We start from the raw sequence: 14,554 nt of genomic DNA, 5'->3' as shown, positions 1-14,554 counted from the left end.
AAAGACATCCCCAGGGACACCCTGTATGGCTTTGGTCACATACAGCCATCAAATCGTCAGACTATTTTTCATGCCCTGGGGCAGGACTGTCCACTTACATCTTTTTGCTGGTTTATCCATATTAGACTTCCATACCGTGAAGGCAAAATGGCACCTATCCTGTGGAGCCTGAGGGACCTGAAAAAAATCAATCCTTTATATTTAGGATCATCACATGGTACTTGGGTGGGATAGCACTAGGATGAGGCATTCTCACTTGAGTGGTCCCCAATTTTTCATCAATGGCTCTCAGATTATGTAGAACCCTATATTTCTCTGACTTCTTTTTAATGACAAAATTGGCAGTATTATGTCTGATGGTCAAGAGTTCCAAATGACCCAAAGCTAATTGTTCCAAGACCAGTTCCTTGACAACATAAAGATTAGGTTCCAGAATGGGTCACTGATCCATCCAAATATCAGCTTCAGATAGCCATGCCAATGGTATATGGTCAGGTAACTTGATGTCACTTGGCGCTGGATGGTCAGTGACTGAATTGTCAGTAATCCCTGACTTTGTGACCTTGCATAACATCATCAACAAGGGCTCAATCATCAGAAAGTGAAAGTGAGTAGCTTGTAGAGACGAGTGGACAAAGATATCCTCAAGCTCACCCTCACACCGAGACCTAAAGTGAAAATATGTCCGTTGCCAGGATGAGCAGACAGAAGAGAAGAAAGGATTGTTACTACATTCTCACCCTAAAAGCAAAACCATATGTGAAAGATTGATGGTCACCTGGATGAACAGACAAAAATGACAAGACAAAAATGAGGTCCAAACACTCAACTTCACAGGATCCATAACAGAAAACACTAAGTGGCCAACTCACCAAAGAAGCAACCAGAGGGGCAGGACAGCAGCACTGTGAAGAGAATAAGTGAAGTGGAAACTTCTGATTCTTTGGAGGATGAGTTGTGTTAATGTTATTTTGCTTGGGGCACACAGGTGAAAGAATGTCTTGTTAACCTAAACACATAGAAGACTGTTTTCCTGAAGTAGACACAGCATGGAAGACTGTTTTCCTGAAGCAAACACAGGTGAAAGGATTTTTGGATATAGTAGACATGTGAAAGAACCCTTGATCAAGGAGTATAAATAAGGCTCCACAGACAATGGGAGATGAGCACTCAGCCTTGGTTTGGTTTGCTCTTCCTTGCTATTCTTCCATGAAGACACACATGTATTGGTTTGCCTTACATACTTTTGTTGAGGTCAGCTTGTGCTAACTGTCATCAAGAGAAATGTGCTTATGTATTGCTAATGAGGTTCCTGCAGCAGCTTCCCACTTTAGAAGCTTCTCCTCAGGCTGCTTGGAGAGCCTGACAGTTTAATCAGGGTTGAACTACAGATGCTTGCTGAAAGGACTGGACTATAGCTGCCAGTTTTTGCCTGTTGTCTGTTTGTCTAGAGGACTGGTCTGCAGCTGCTAAGTTGTATTGGTGTTTGCTATAGGACTGAACTTTTGCCCAAAAAGATTCAGATCACCCCCAAAGAAATATACCTGAATAGATCCATTTACCCCATCTCCCCATAACTTTTCTCTTCCACTACCTCTGCTGGGTGGTGGGGTAGAGGAGAGGTTGAACTCTTATTAAAAGTAGGTTGCAAAATGAAGAGAAGTTCAGGTTGAACCATGAGCACAGTCCTTGCAGCAACAGACAAAAATGAGCCCAGAGTAAAGGAGGTTGGCAAGCAGCAGCAAAATAGGAAGGATGAAGTAGTCCATTGGGTGTCACATGCTGCCTATGCTCTGGACCACCTACTGCCCGACCTTACATGCCTTTGGGGGTTGGAGGTGAGGTGGCACAGAATCAAGGCACAGACTCCCAGAGCACATAAGAAACACAACAGCAAACTTATCTGAATACTGCTGCAAGCTTCTTTAATAACCTTCACCCAACCCCAATGGTCCCAAGAAAGCATCTCTTGTAAATACCAGCTCCTGATTGGCTGGTATTGTCTGCTTCAGCAATCCTTGGTCTCTGAGGCAGTCTTCAATTAGGTCCTCCTGCAGGAGATGACTTTGAGGGTGCTTGGCTCCTGGTGTTTATGCTAAGGCAGGCAATACCATTCATTCCTCCTACAGCTACATTGGTGTTACATTCGCTCAGTGGATAAGAGCATAACTGCTCTTTCATCTCCATCTGTCATTGTTTCTTCTTTTGTGTCTTAAGATATCTTAAAAAAAGAACAATATCTTCAAAGTATTTTTGATCTACAATTGAGTTAATCTGGGGAATTTGGGGAGTAATAGCATGTATATTTAGAGGCCCAAGAATGCATTTACATTCTACCATTTATACTCACTAATTTATCACTCTAATATAAAGTTTTTCATTCACCATTCAATGATTTAATTTTTCATAGCTTAGTATATTGATATTTTTGTATTTCCTTATTCTTATCCAAGGAAAATATTTCTCAAATGATTTTATCGGTTTAATTATAAGGGTGTGTGTTTAAATTAATTATTTTTACTCTTATGAGAAACTATTCAGGATGGGTAAACTTTTGAGCACAAAACAACTTTCTTCTCAGAATTTCACACTTTGTTATTTTTCCCTAATATTTTTTGATATGTAACATCCATTCAGTACTCATCTAAAGATATTCTAGGAAGGAAATCAGTGGAATTGAATAGAGAATTACAAATTGCTATCTGTAAGTAAGAAGTGTTGGGGAATATCATACACCTGAAGACCCTGACTCACGTTGTATCAGCAACAATGTGTTCATAATGAAATAAGTGCCATCTAACTTAGTAACTATTAATTTAATTTTCTTGCTGAACAGCAATGAAGAAGAGTAAAGTGTATTCACATATATAGTGAAAGTGCTAAAGAATGTGCAAAAAATAATAAATCTTGGTAATTTTCAAATATACATATATATGTATGTATGTATGTATACATGTATGTATGTATGTATACATGTATGTATGTATGTATATGGGGCAAAATAATTTAAGTGGAAAATAGTGTCATCAAAATACCTTTGAAGAAACATAAACCTTGGCATTTTTACAAACGTCAAAAAGTCTCAACAGACAAATTGATTCATTCCTTGAAGCATAGTATAAAAAATCTGAGAAAACAGTAAGGATTCTGTACGCTATTAACAGTAGAACAAAAAGCCTATTATTTTTAATTTGTCTTCAAATTTCTTTTATTATTTTTATCTGTATTGTTTGGCTGCATATTTGTCTATACACCACATGGTACTTATAGGGGTCAGATGAAGGCATTGGATCCCCTGGAACAGACACAACAGATCTTTGAGAAATGCCATGTGTATGCTTGGAATCTAACCCAGTGCTTTGGAAGTGAAGCCAGTACTATTAAGCCATCTTTCCAGTACATAAACTTAATTTTTTTTTGTTATACACTTCAGGTAGAAACTCATGCAAGTGAAAACTACAACCTGAATTTAAAATACTAATGTATAACATAAAAAGCAAAATTTAGAAATTAACTTTTCTTCTCTTCAGAAACTGAGTTAACTTTGGCTAATAATAAATTGTAAAGGAGGCACTTCAAGAAAAGAAAAGTGTTCTATATTAGGTTTGATGTAATAGCCTTATTTACTTACATTGTCTGTATAGCCATAATGTTGCAAAGGTTTCAACATTGAAAATTGCCAGGAGAAATCCTAGAATTACAAATATATTCACCATCCAGCTACTGTACAAGGAAAATAAGGGATCTGAAAAAGAATCTAAGAAATTTAAAAATTAGAAAATTAATGAGGCAGTATAAAAAAGAAGAGTTAAATTACATATTTTAATATCATTTTACTATGTCAAGATTTTTCAGAGTGGAAGACTACCTTAAGTCAGCACTCAGGAGATTTAGGAAAGAGTAGAGTCCAGCCTCTGATATATAATGAAATTATCTATGAAAAAAGAAGGGAAGAAATAAAGAAAGAAATAAATAGAGAAAGAAAAGTGAATAATGGAAGGAGAAAGAAGACCAAAACAATACAAAATATAGATACATTGTTTTGCTACTAAAAGCTGATTCAATTCAAGGGGCAACCAAATATCTTTAACAAAATTATAGAAGAAAATTTCCCTAACCCAAAGAAAGAGATGACCATGAGCATACAAGAAGCCTTCAGAACAACAAACATATGGTACCAGAAAACGAATTCCTCCTGTCACATAATAATTAAAACATCAAATACACAGAACAAAGAAAGAATTTTAAAAGCAATAAGAGAAAAGTCAAGTAACATATAAAGGCATATCTATCAGAATTACATCAGACTTCTCAACAGAGACTCTAAAAGGTAGAAGATTTTGGGCAGATGTCTGCCATACTGAACCTCAGAGAACAAAAATGCCAGCCCAGGCTAATCAATTAACATGGATGGAGAAACCAAGACATTCCATGACAAAACCAAATGCACACATCATCTTTCCTCAAATCCAGTCCTACAAAGGATAATAGATGAGAAACTCCAACACAAGGAGTGAAACTACACCCTGAAAAAGCAAGGAAGTAATCTCATTGCAATAGACCCAAAAGAAGAAAGCCACATAGACATAACTCTACCTCTAACAACAAAAATAACAGAAAGCAACACTCAGTTTTCCTTAATATCTCTTAATATCAGTTAACTCAATTCCCCCCAAAAAGACATAGACTAACAGACTGGATATATAAACAGGACCCTACATTTTACTGCATGCAGAAAATGCACCTTAGCAAAAAAGAAAGACTCTACCCTAGATTAAAAGGCTGGAAAAATTTCCAAGCAAATGGTCTCAAGAAATAAGATTTCGTAGTTCTTCTAATATTCAATAAAATAGACTTTCAACCAAATGTCATAAAAAAAAGAGGGGCAAGGAAACTACATATGCATCAAAGAAAAAAATCACCAAGAGATATTTTCAATTCTGAATATCTATGCCCCAAATGCAAGGGTACCCACATTTCTAAAAGAAACATTGAAGCTCAAAGCACACATTGAATATCACACAATTATAGTAGGAGATTTCTACATTCTACTCACACCAATGGACAGATCATGGAAACAGAAACTAAACAAAGGCACAGTGAAGCTACCAGAAGTTATGAACCAAATGAATTTAACACATATTTACAGAACATTTCATCCTAAAACAAAAGAATATACCTTCTTCTCAGCACCATATGGTACCTTCACAAAAACTGAAAATAACACAAATAAACCTCAGCAGATAAAAGAACATTGAATTAATCCCATGTATTCTATTAGACTACCACAAACTAAGGCTGGTCTTCAATAACAGCAGCAGCAGCAGCAGCAGCAGAGGGCAGCAGCAGCAGCAGCAGCAGCAGCAGCAGCAGCAGCAGCAGCAGAGGCAGCAACAACAACAACAGCAACACATCAGGAAACTCAAATAATCATAGAAGTTGAACAATGCTCTACTCAATGATAAGTTGGACAGGAAAGAAATGAGAAAGAAATTAAAGACTTTTTAGAATTTAATGAAAATGAAGGCACAGCATATTCAAACTTATGTGATAAAATGAAAACAGTGTTAAGTGGAAAACTCATTGACCTGAGTGCCTCCATAAAGAAACTGGAGAGATCATATACTAGCAGCTTAACAGCACATCTGAAAGCTACAGAACAAAAATAAACAAATATACCCAAGAGATAGCAGTAAATAGTCAAACTCAGGGCTGAAATTAACCATGTAGAAACAAGGAGAAATATACAAAAACTCAACAAAACTAGGAGCTTGTTCTTTGAGAAAATCAACAAGATAGATCCTTAGCTGAAATAATTAGAGGGCACAGAGACAATATTCAAATTAACAAAATAAGGAATGAAAAGGGAGACATAACAACAGAAAATAAGTAAATTCAAAAAATGATCAGATCCTAATGCAAAAGTCTTTGTTCAACAAAACTGAAAAATCTGGATAAAATGAATGATTTTTTATATCGATACCAAGTACCAAAGTTACATCAGGGTCATATAAAATAACTCAACATTCCCTAAGGAAATAGAAGCAGTCATTAAAAGTTTCCCAACCAACAAAAGACCAGGCCCAGATGGTTTTAGTGCAGATTTCTATCACACATTCAAAGAAGACCTAATACTAATACTTCTTAAGCTATTCCACAAGATAGAAACAGAAGGAACACTACCCAATTCTTTCTATTAAGCCAGTTATGTTGATACCTAAATCACAAAAAGACCCACAAAAGAAAGAGAATTTCAGACTAATTTCCCTTATGGATATTGATGCAAAAGTAATCAATAAAATCCTCACAGATTGAATCTCAGTACATCAAAATAAGCATTCACCATGATCAATCAGGCTTCTTCCCAGGAATGCAGGGATGGTTCAATATATGTAAAACAACAACATAATCCACTATATAAACAAACTCATAGAGAAAAGCATGCCCATCACGTTGGATGCTGTAAAAGCCTTTGACAAATACAACACTCATTCATGTGAAAAGTAATGGAGAGATCAGGAATTCAAGGTTCATACATAAAAATAATGAAAGCAACATACAGCAAACCAATAGTCAACTTCAACTTAAGGGGAAGAAACTCAAAGCAATCCTACTAAAATCAGGGACCAAACAAGGCTGAACACTCTCTCCCTATGTATTCAATATAGTACTTCAAGTTCTAGCCACAGCAATTAGACAATAAAAGGAGATCAATGGGATACAAATTCCGATGGAGGAAGTCAAGATATCACTACTTGAAGATGAGATGATAGTATACATATGTGACACCAAATTTTCTATCAGAGAGCTCCTAAACTAATAAACAACTTCAGCAATGTGGCTGGATATAACATTAAATCTGACAAATCAGTAGACTTCTTCTACTCAAAGGAAAGATATTAAGGAAACAACTGATATTACAAAATTCGTCACAATAGTTACAAATATCTGGTGTGACTCTCATCAAGCAAGGGAAAGATATCGATGAGAGGGAATTCAAGTCACTGAAGAAAGAATTTGAAGAAGACTTCAGAAGATGAAAAGAGCTCCCATGCTCATGGATTGGCAGGATTAATAAAGTAAAAATGGCCATCTTACCCAAAGCAATCTACAGATTCAATGCAATCCCCATAAAAATTCCAACTCAGTTTTTTAGAGTTAGAAAGAACAATTTTCAATTCATTTGGAATAACAAAAAAAAAAACCCATAACAGTGAAAACTATTCTCAGCAATAACAAAAAGAAATTCTAAGGGAATCACTATCCCTGACCTCAATCAGTAGTATAGTGCAATCATGATAAAAAGTGCATGATATTGGTACAGAAACAGGCAGGTAGATCAATAGAATAGAATTGAAAGCCCAGAAATGAACCCACAGAACTATGGTCACTTGATCTTTGAAAAAGGAGGTAAAACCATCCAGTGTAAAAAAAAGGCAGCATTTTCAGCACATGGTGCTTGTTCAACTGGCAGTCAGCATGTATAAGAATGCAAATTGAATCTTTATTATTTCCTCGTACAAAGCTCATGTCCAAGTGGATCAAGGACATCCACCTAAAACCAGATATACCAATACTAATAGAAAACAAAGTGGGGAAGAAGTTTGAACACATTGGCACAGGGGAAAATTTCCTGAACAGAACACCAATGGCTTATGTTCTAAGATCAACAACAGACAAATGGCACTTCATAAAATTGAAAAGCTTTTGTAAGGCAAACAACACTATCAATAGGGCAAAATGGCAACCCATAGATTGGGAAAGGCCTTTTCCAACCATGCATTTAGTAGAGGGCTAATATCCAAAATACATTAAGAACTCAAGAAGTTAGGCTCCAGAGAACTAAATGACCCTATAAAAATGGGGTACAGAGCTAAACAAAGAATTCTCAATCAAAGAATATCAAATGGCTGGGAAGCACCTAAAGAAATATTCAACATCCTTAGTCATCAGGGAAATGCAAATAAAAAGGACCCTGAGATTCCACCTCATTCCAGTCAGAATGGTTAAAATCAAAAACTCTGGTGACAGTAGATGCTGGAGAAGATATGTAGAAAGAGAAACACTCCTCCATTGCTGGTGAGATTGCAAGCTGGTACAACTACTCTGAAAATCAGTCTGGAGGTTTCTCAGAAAATTTAATGGGTGGTTGGATGGAGGAACACCCTCATAGAGAAGGGGGCAGGGGGTTTACATAGGTGGTTTTTGGATGGAAAACCAGGAAATGGTGTAACATTTGAAAAGTAAATAAAAGATTATCCAATAAAACAAAAAAAGAAAAGAAAAAAGAATGAGTTGAATGAATTTTCTCTTTATATGTATAAATTTAGGGTCATATTTTAGTAATCAAAATTAACCTCCAAAATATCCATACATCCATTCCAGATATTTTTAATGTTTTATATTATGTGGAAAAGAAATATCTGTTGTAATTAAAGACAATGCAGCTATATAACCACAGGTGTGAGGAACTACAGTGATCCAATACTATAAGCTAACTCAGAAATGCAAAATGGTATTATTAACAATATAATTATATGTAGTCTATATAATTAGAAAGTATACAAGGCAAGCACATTGGTGCTTCCTCGACCCTTTGGATAACAATAAATTTAGTCTAGTGAAGCCCATTTCAGGCTTTTTATTCCCAGCACTGTATGAGGAAACACTCCCTCACTTAAGACATTAAATTTAAGGTAATTTGTTGTGATTATCAGAAAAAGGACACAATGAATGCTAGTAGGTTGAATTCTAATAGAATAGATCTCTAGAAAAAGGGAACCTATGAACAGTCTGACAATAGTTCTACATTTATTTTAAGCTGGACAAGTAAACTACAAATATTATTGATAATTGGGGAAATGTGTTGCTCAGAAAAATGAGAAGTGTACTCCAGAGAAGTCATAAAACAGGGACAAACAAGAATCCTAAACTGAAGGTCATAAAGAAGGAAACCAAAATGCAGTAGGGACAATCAATAATAGAAGAGACTTGATCAAACATAGTAAACATTACTCAAGCTAAACAAATGGAAATGCCTTAGAATTATACAGACAGAGGAGGTAAAGTAAAACATGGAAAGGACAACTCATAATGTTTGAGAGTACATTCAATGACCTATGTTTTGCATAATAAAAATTATGGGAGGAAAAAGATTATTTAAAGAAATAATATTTGAAAACTTGATGATTCTAGGAAAAAAAGGAGCATCAAGCTACACAAAGTTCACTGATATCCAATTTAGTCCAAGAAATTTTTCACCATGATATCTTATATACATGCTGTCAATATTAAAAGTGCTTCTCGATACCAAGCTGAATCCATGGCACCTACCACAACATTTTAATCCAGGAATCTTGAACAACACTTTAATATCTAGGTAACATTATCTGAGGAAGGAACATGACTTTGTCATTTATGAATCCCTAACACAGAATATAGGACATAGAGAGGTTGTAAATATATATAAATGAGGAAAATTTCTAGAGAGTCAAATATACAATTCGAGATGTTCAGTGGCATTACTGATCATGAAAAAACTAATATTAAAAAGTAATGTTAATTACTGTACTAAATATGACTTCAAGGCACCATAGAGGAAAGAAATAATAAGCAGAACTACAGAAAAACTAAAATAGTAATGCACACAAAAAATGATGAACAGAGTGTAAAGACCCCAAGAACTTCAGAATAACAGGAAAAATTTTATGAACTATAGATCTGATAAATTAATATTACATAGACAGGCACATAGACCAATAGCAAGTTATCTACTGTTAGTGATGTACAAAGAGATACCATAATAAATTGCTCATTAAGTGTTTGTGCATGAACATGAGCATGCCTCATCACTAATCATTCCAAAATAGCTGACTACAGCTATGAGATCATTAAAGTGACAGACTTTGATTATTAGGAGGAAGTAAACACTGTTTGCTCTTGAAATTCCCCTAATTATCTGTGTTCTCTCTCTCTCTCTCTCTCTCTCTCTCTCTCTCTCTCTCTGTCTCTCTCTCCATCTCGCTCTCTCTGTCTCGCTCTCTGGGTATGTATAAAATATACATATATTTATATACATCATATACAATCACAATATATACATTAATATCCACTCTTACACTTTACTGTTTGCCACTAAGTGTTCTATAAAAGCATTCATATATAAGCCTTTAAAGAATAAAATATTGTCAAAAGTTAACATTATATTTAGTGCTATTAAATTCATCACAAATTCTATTTTCAAATAGATATCATTTTCCTATTTAATAGATCCTCAAAAATTAAAAGTAATTCCTTTTTCTTTTCTTTTGTTGACTATGTTTAATTTTCATTTCAAATGTTATCCCCTCTCCTGGTTTCCCCTCCAGAAATACCCTATACCATCACCCTTCCCTCTGCTTCTATGAGGTTGCTTCCCCACCCACCCACTCACTTTCTCCTATCTCCCCATTGCCCTGGCATTCCACTACACTGGGGCATCTAGCCTTCACAAGACCAAGGCCTTCAAATCCTCATGAAACTACATATAAGTAAAATATTATTAATATAATTAAGAGAACATTTTATTTTCACATGTTTTCCAGAATGAACTCTAAATAAAAACTCATAACAATTTTTGACCTGTAGTCATATATGTATATTGACAAATAAATGACAAAAATAATGAAAGTAAATGTGATTTGATTCAATAATACTTTCTGAAGCTGTATTTCTTCTATGACAGGAGCAGAAGCATCTTTTCCAGAACACATCTGAAAACACTGGCAGATTTAGTTGTTGCCTCCCACAGAAATCTGTTAGAATATGATCTTTTAACATTACACTAAAACATAGAACCTCATGCCAATGATTATTCCACATAAATAAAACTCACACCGAAACATTAATATAGGAAAACAGAGCTAAAGATATGCTACTACTATTAACACTATTTACCTTTGTTCTGTAATTGTGGATATTTAAGTAGGATTATTGCAGCGGAGACTATGAAAAATAGGGATTGTGAAAATCTTAATATGTTGTTCAATATACATTTACATCTTTCACCACTAGGTAAATATCCTAGAACAGATAGAGAGAGAGTGTTAGAATTAACAAAAGGATTTTACACATATGAAACAGTAGCTCAAAGAGACCCAACTGAGAACAATGGTATCATTATCCAATTCTACTCATCTCATAAATGGAACTATAGCATCAGGCTTGTTTGCGGACTAGAACATCTTGGTTGGCATTCTAAGACTATTACACCTAAAAGAATTTACTTTTCTTACCCTAACAACCTAAGGTAGCACAAAATCAATGGAGTGGGAAACTGGCTCAGCTCATATGAGTTTTCATCAGATTCAATCTTTTTGCAAAGAATAGCTGTGAGAACAATGTGAGCTGAAATAAGTGAACTGAGTTGGATCCACAGATTCCGAAAATAAAAGTGACTTTCTCCTTCATCAGTGCAGGAAATACATTCTCACCTTTCATCTGCTAAAACCTGCCTCACTTCCTAAGCTGAACAGACAGTATAGAGTGTCTCTATATAGATTACCAAATATGTAAACATTTTATTTAATCTTAATACCACCTTCCGGAAAAGGATGTACAAGATTTTTGAAGTAACTAGAAATATATTTTAGACAATATAGCAGACTTTTGACTTCTAGCCTCTAGAAGACAGAATCACAACTTATTTTTGTTTTGCCAGAATGACCATTGAGCATCTCATATAAAAATTATCTGATATTAAAAGGGAATAAATTTCCCATAACCATTATGGACTAGACTATTTTAATGACTAAGCAGTCTTCACCATCTGGAAGATGTACTGGAAATATTAAACCAAGTACTGAAAGAAATAGTAAAACAACATGGAGCTAATCATACATGTAGATCAATCCCCGAGAGGTCCAAGCAAGACATTACTGTACTCCAGCTTGCAAAATAATTGACAGGGATTTATTTACCTCACCTTTCATGGGCTCTACTTCACATCAGTTCCCTTTTGCTTCCAATTATCAACATCTATGGTTACTTGCTTAGGAATCACAGAACTGAGTTTTACAGTCACTTGTCTCTTAACTGCAGAACCATTACTCCAATACCATGTGTGTACATTTCTTTTTTATTGCATATTTTACTTATTGACATTTCAAATATTATCCTCCTTCTCAATTTCCCTTCCAGAAATCCCCTATCTCATTCTCCCCACTGCTTCAACGATGGTGCTCGACCACCCACCCACCACTTCTGCTTCTCTTCCCTGGCATTCCCCTACTCTGGGGCATTGAGCCTTTACAAGACCAAGGGCTTCTCATCTCACTGATGCCCACCAAGTCCATCCTCTGCTACATATGCGTCTTGAGTCATGGGTCATTCCATGTGTACTCTTTGGTTGATGGTTTAATCCCTGGGAGCTGAGGAGGGTTGTGGTTGGCTGATATTGTTGTTTTTTTTTTCTAATAGAACATCTTCAGATTGTATGTTATTGATAAATTACAGGAGTCTATCATAGAGATTTTTCTTCATGGTGTATCAGTTTTACCCTCTCATCCATATCCAAATGGAAAATTATTTTGCCTGGTAAATATAGGGCTTTTAGCTGTAGATGAGTTAGAAGATGTTTCAAAGATGTAACCTTTATAAACGCAAGTTTATTAGTATTGCTAGTCTGGGCCTTAGAGGCATTTACATGGTTTTGAAAGAGAATGTTATAAAAATGAAATAAATATTTGTACCATAAAAGACTTTATTCTAAACTCTCGGAAATAAACTTTCAAAATGTCATTAAGATCTTGAGAAAGTTCAGTATACAGGATTTATGGATAAAATAATTGCCTTTTAATCTATACTTGGGAGGGTTATCATAAATGTAGAGTAAGATCTAGGACAGTTACTAACCTTAAAGGCACAGACACTCTTAGCAATGAAAAGAAAAACCCCAATAGACATCACAAAATGAGGCCATAATCTTTAAGCCATTGTATAACCCACCTTATTTATATGGATTTTGTTATAATTACTAAGACAAAAGGACTAGAAAGGTAACTTTATAGACATTTGAGTCTTAGTCACATGAACCAGATCTTCTAAGTAGTTACCATTCTCATCATATTTACCATACATTCTGAAGTAAATCAGTGACATGAGCTTGATGTTGAACACTATCAGCACACACAGGATCATAGTGATATCTTCTAACCACAAGGTGTCCAACTCAAAATGTTGGTCTGAATCTGGGATTAGGAAGAGAGGAATGAATCAAGACAGTTGCAGCAAAGAGGAAATAGCTAGCTTGTACCAGAAAAGTAGATTTGATTTTCAGATTCCTGTTGTTCCTTCCTCCTATATGATCAAGAATAATAAAGAAGAAATTGTTCCTACTTGATTTTGGAGATGAGCCTCTTTGTGTCAAGCCTGGAAGAGGCTATGAGGAGTCTGCCACTCATTCTTCTCAAGCAACATGACTTTTGCTTTTACTAGTCTGTTTGAAGATTACATGGGTATATTTATATATATTATATATTTATAATATAATATATAAAAATATAATATATTAAATATTTGATATAGATATTTATATATTATATTTATATATAATAATTATATATAATATAATAATTATATTTAATATATAATAAGCATATATATTATATATTTATATATAAATAAGTGCTGACGTTCCTCACACTTCTGACCCACATACAGTGTAGTGAAACATTCTCTATTTGCTCCCTATTTTCACATTACAGCCTGCTACACATCTTCTCTGATCCATATCTGTACAATTTCTTCTCTCACCAAGGCTGTCTCTTCAATACCCACTCAATGACAGTCTAGAATCTTGAGAACACAAAAGTTTGGCACCTTTCCATCCACCCAAAGATATGCCCTCCAATGGAATGGAGAAATGGGCACTCTTGTGCACCTGGGATGGGAATGTCAATGGAAAGGGGATGGTGTGTTATCTATTTCACAAAAATGAAATTCTATGATTTGGATATATAACCAGATCAATGAAAAGCATACTCTAGAATAGGTAATTGTATGCCTTTGTTCATAGAAGGATCATAGGCAATAATAAACAGATTTACAATCTAGACTTTTATTCCTTAGGCCTGATCTAAACCACTAGAGTCTACGATTCTAGAAAAAGAAGTCGAAATAGCATGAAGAAAAAGTGATGCTTTGTTCCAATTGTCTTGAGAAAATAGAAGTAAAATATTCTAGATTTGGTTAATCTGTTAATATATTTATAAATTATCTTTCTAGCCTATACTGGTGTCTGTAAGTATTCAGAGTCTCTTGGAAAGGGAAAAAAACCACTGTTACTACGACAAAAGTTATTTATGTGACATTAAATACATTCATATTGCACAACTCTCATCATCACTCTTCTCTGTAAATGCTCCCATCTCATCAAAATTTATCCATCAGACAATAGTTTTACATATTCTCCTTCTTCTAACTCCTACTTCTAACTTCTAACTTCTAACACTCTACTTTCTATATGTAGTGTTTGGACTATTTTAAGTATCTCATATAAGTGGAATTAGTGTCTTTG

At 34.9% G+C, this 14,554-nt stretch overlaps 1 protein-coding gene across 1 annotated transcript; it reads right to left on the bottom strand.

Annotated features, from left to right (window-relative positions):
- Positions 1-2,146: 2,146 nt before the first annotated feature.
- LOC116888335 (selection and upkeep of intraepithelial T-cells protein 6-like) lies at positions 2,147-13,212 on the bottom strand. The gene is made up of 4 exons (XM_032889609.1): positions 13,110-13,212; positions 10,936-11,061; positions 3,632-3,757; positions 2,147-2,221 (listed from the first exon to the last, which is right to left on the bottom strand). The coding sequence occupies exons 1-4, from the start codon at positions 13,174-13,176 to the stop codon at positions 2,178-2,180; spliced, it is 363 nt and encodes a 120-aa protein (XP_032745500.1). The 5' UTR covers positions 13,177-13,212; the 3' UTR covers positions 2,147-2,177.
- Positions 13,213-14,554: the final 1,342 nt, after the last annotated feature.

The sequence above is a fragment of the Rattus rattus genome, chromosome 1 (assembly GCF_011064425.1).
Source record: "Rattus rattus isolate New Zealand chromosome 1, Rrattus_CSIRO_v1, whole genome shotgun sequence".
In the NCBI taxonomy this organism is placed as follows: domain Eukaryota; kingdom Metazoa; phylum Chordata; class Mammalia; order Rodentia; family Muridae; genus Rattus; species Rattus rattus.
The sequence above is the reverse complement of the archived record's forward strand: the minus strand, read 5'-3'. Positions and strand labels throughout refer to the sequence as shown.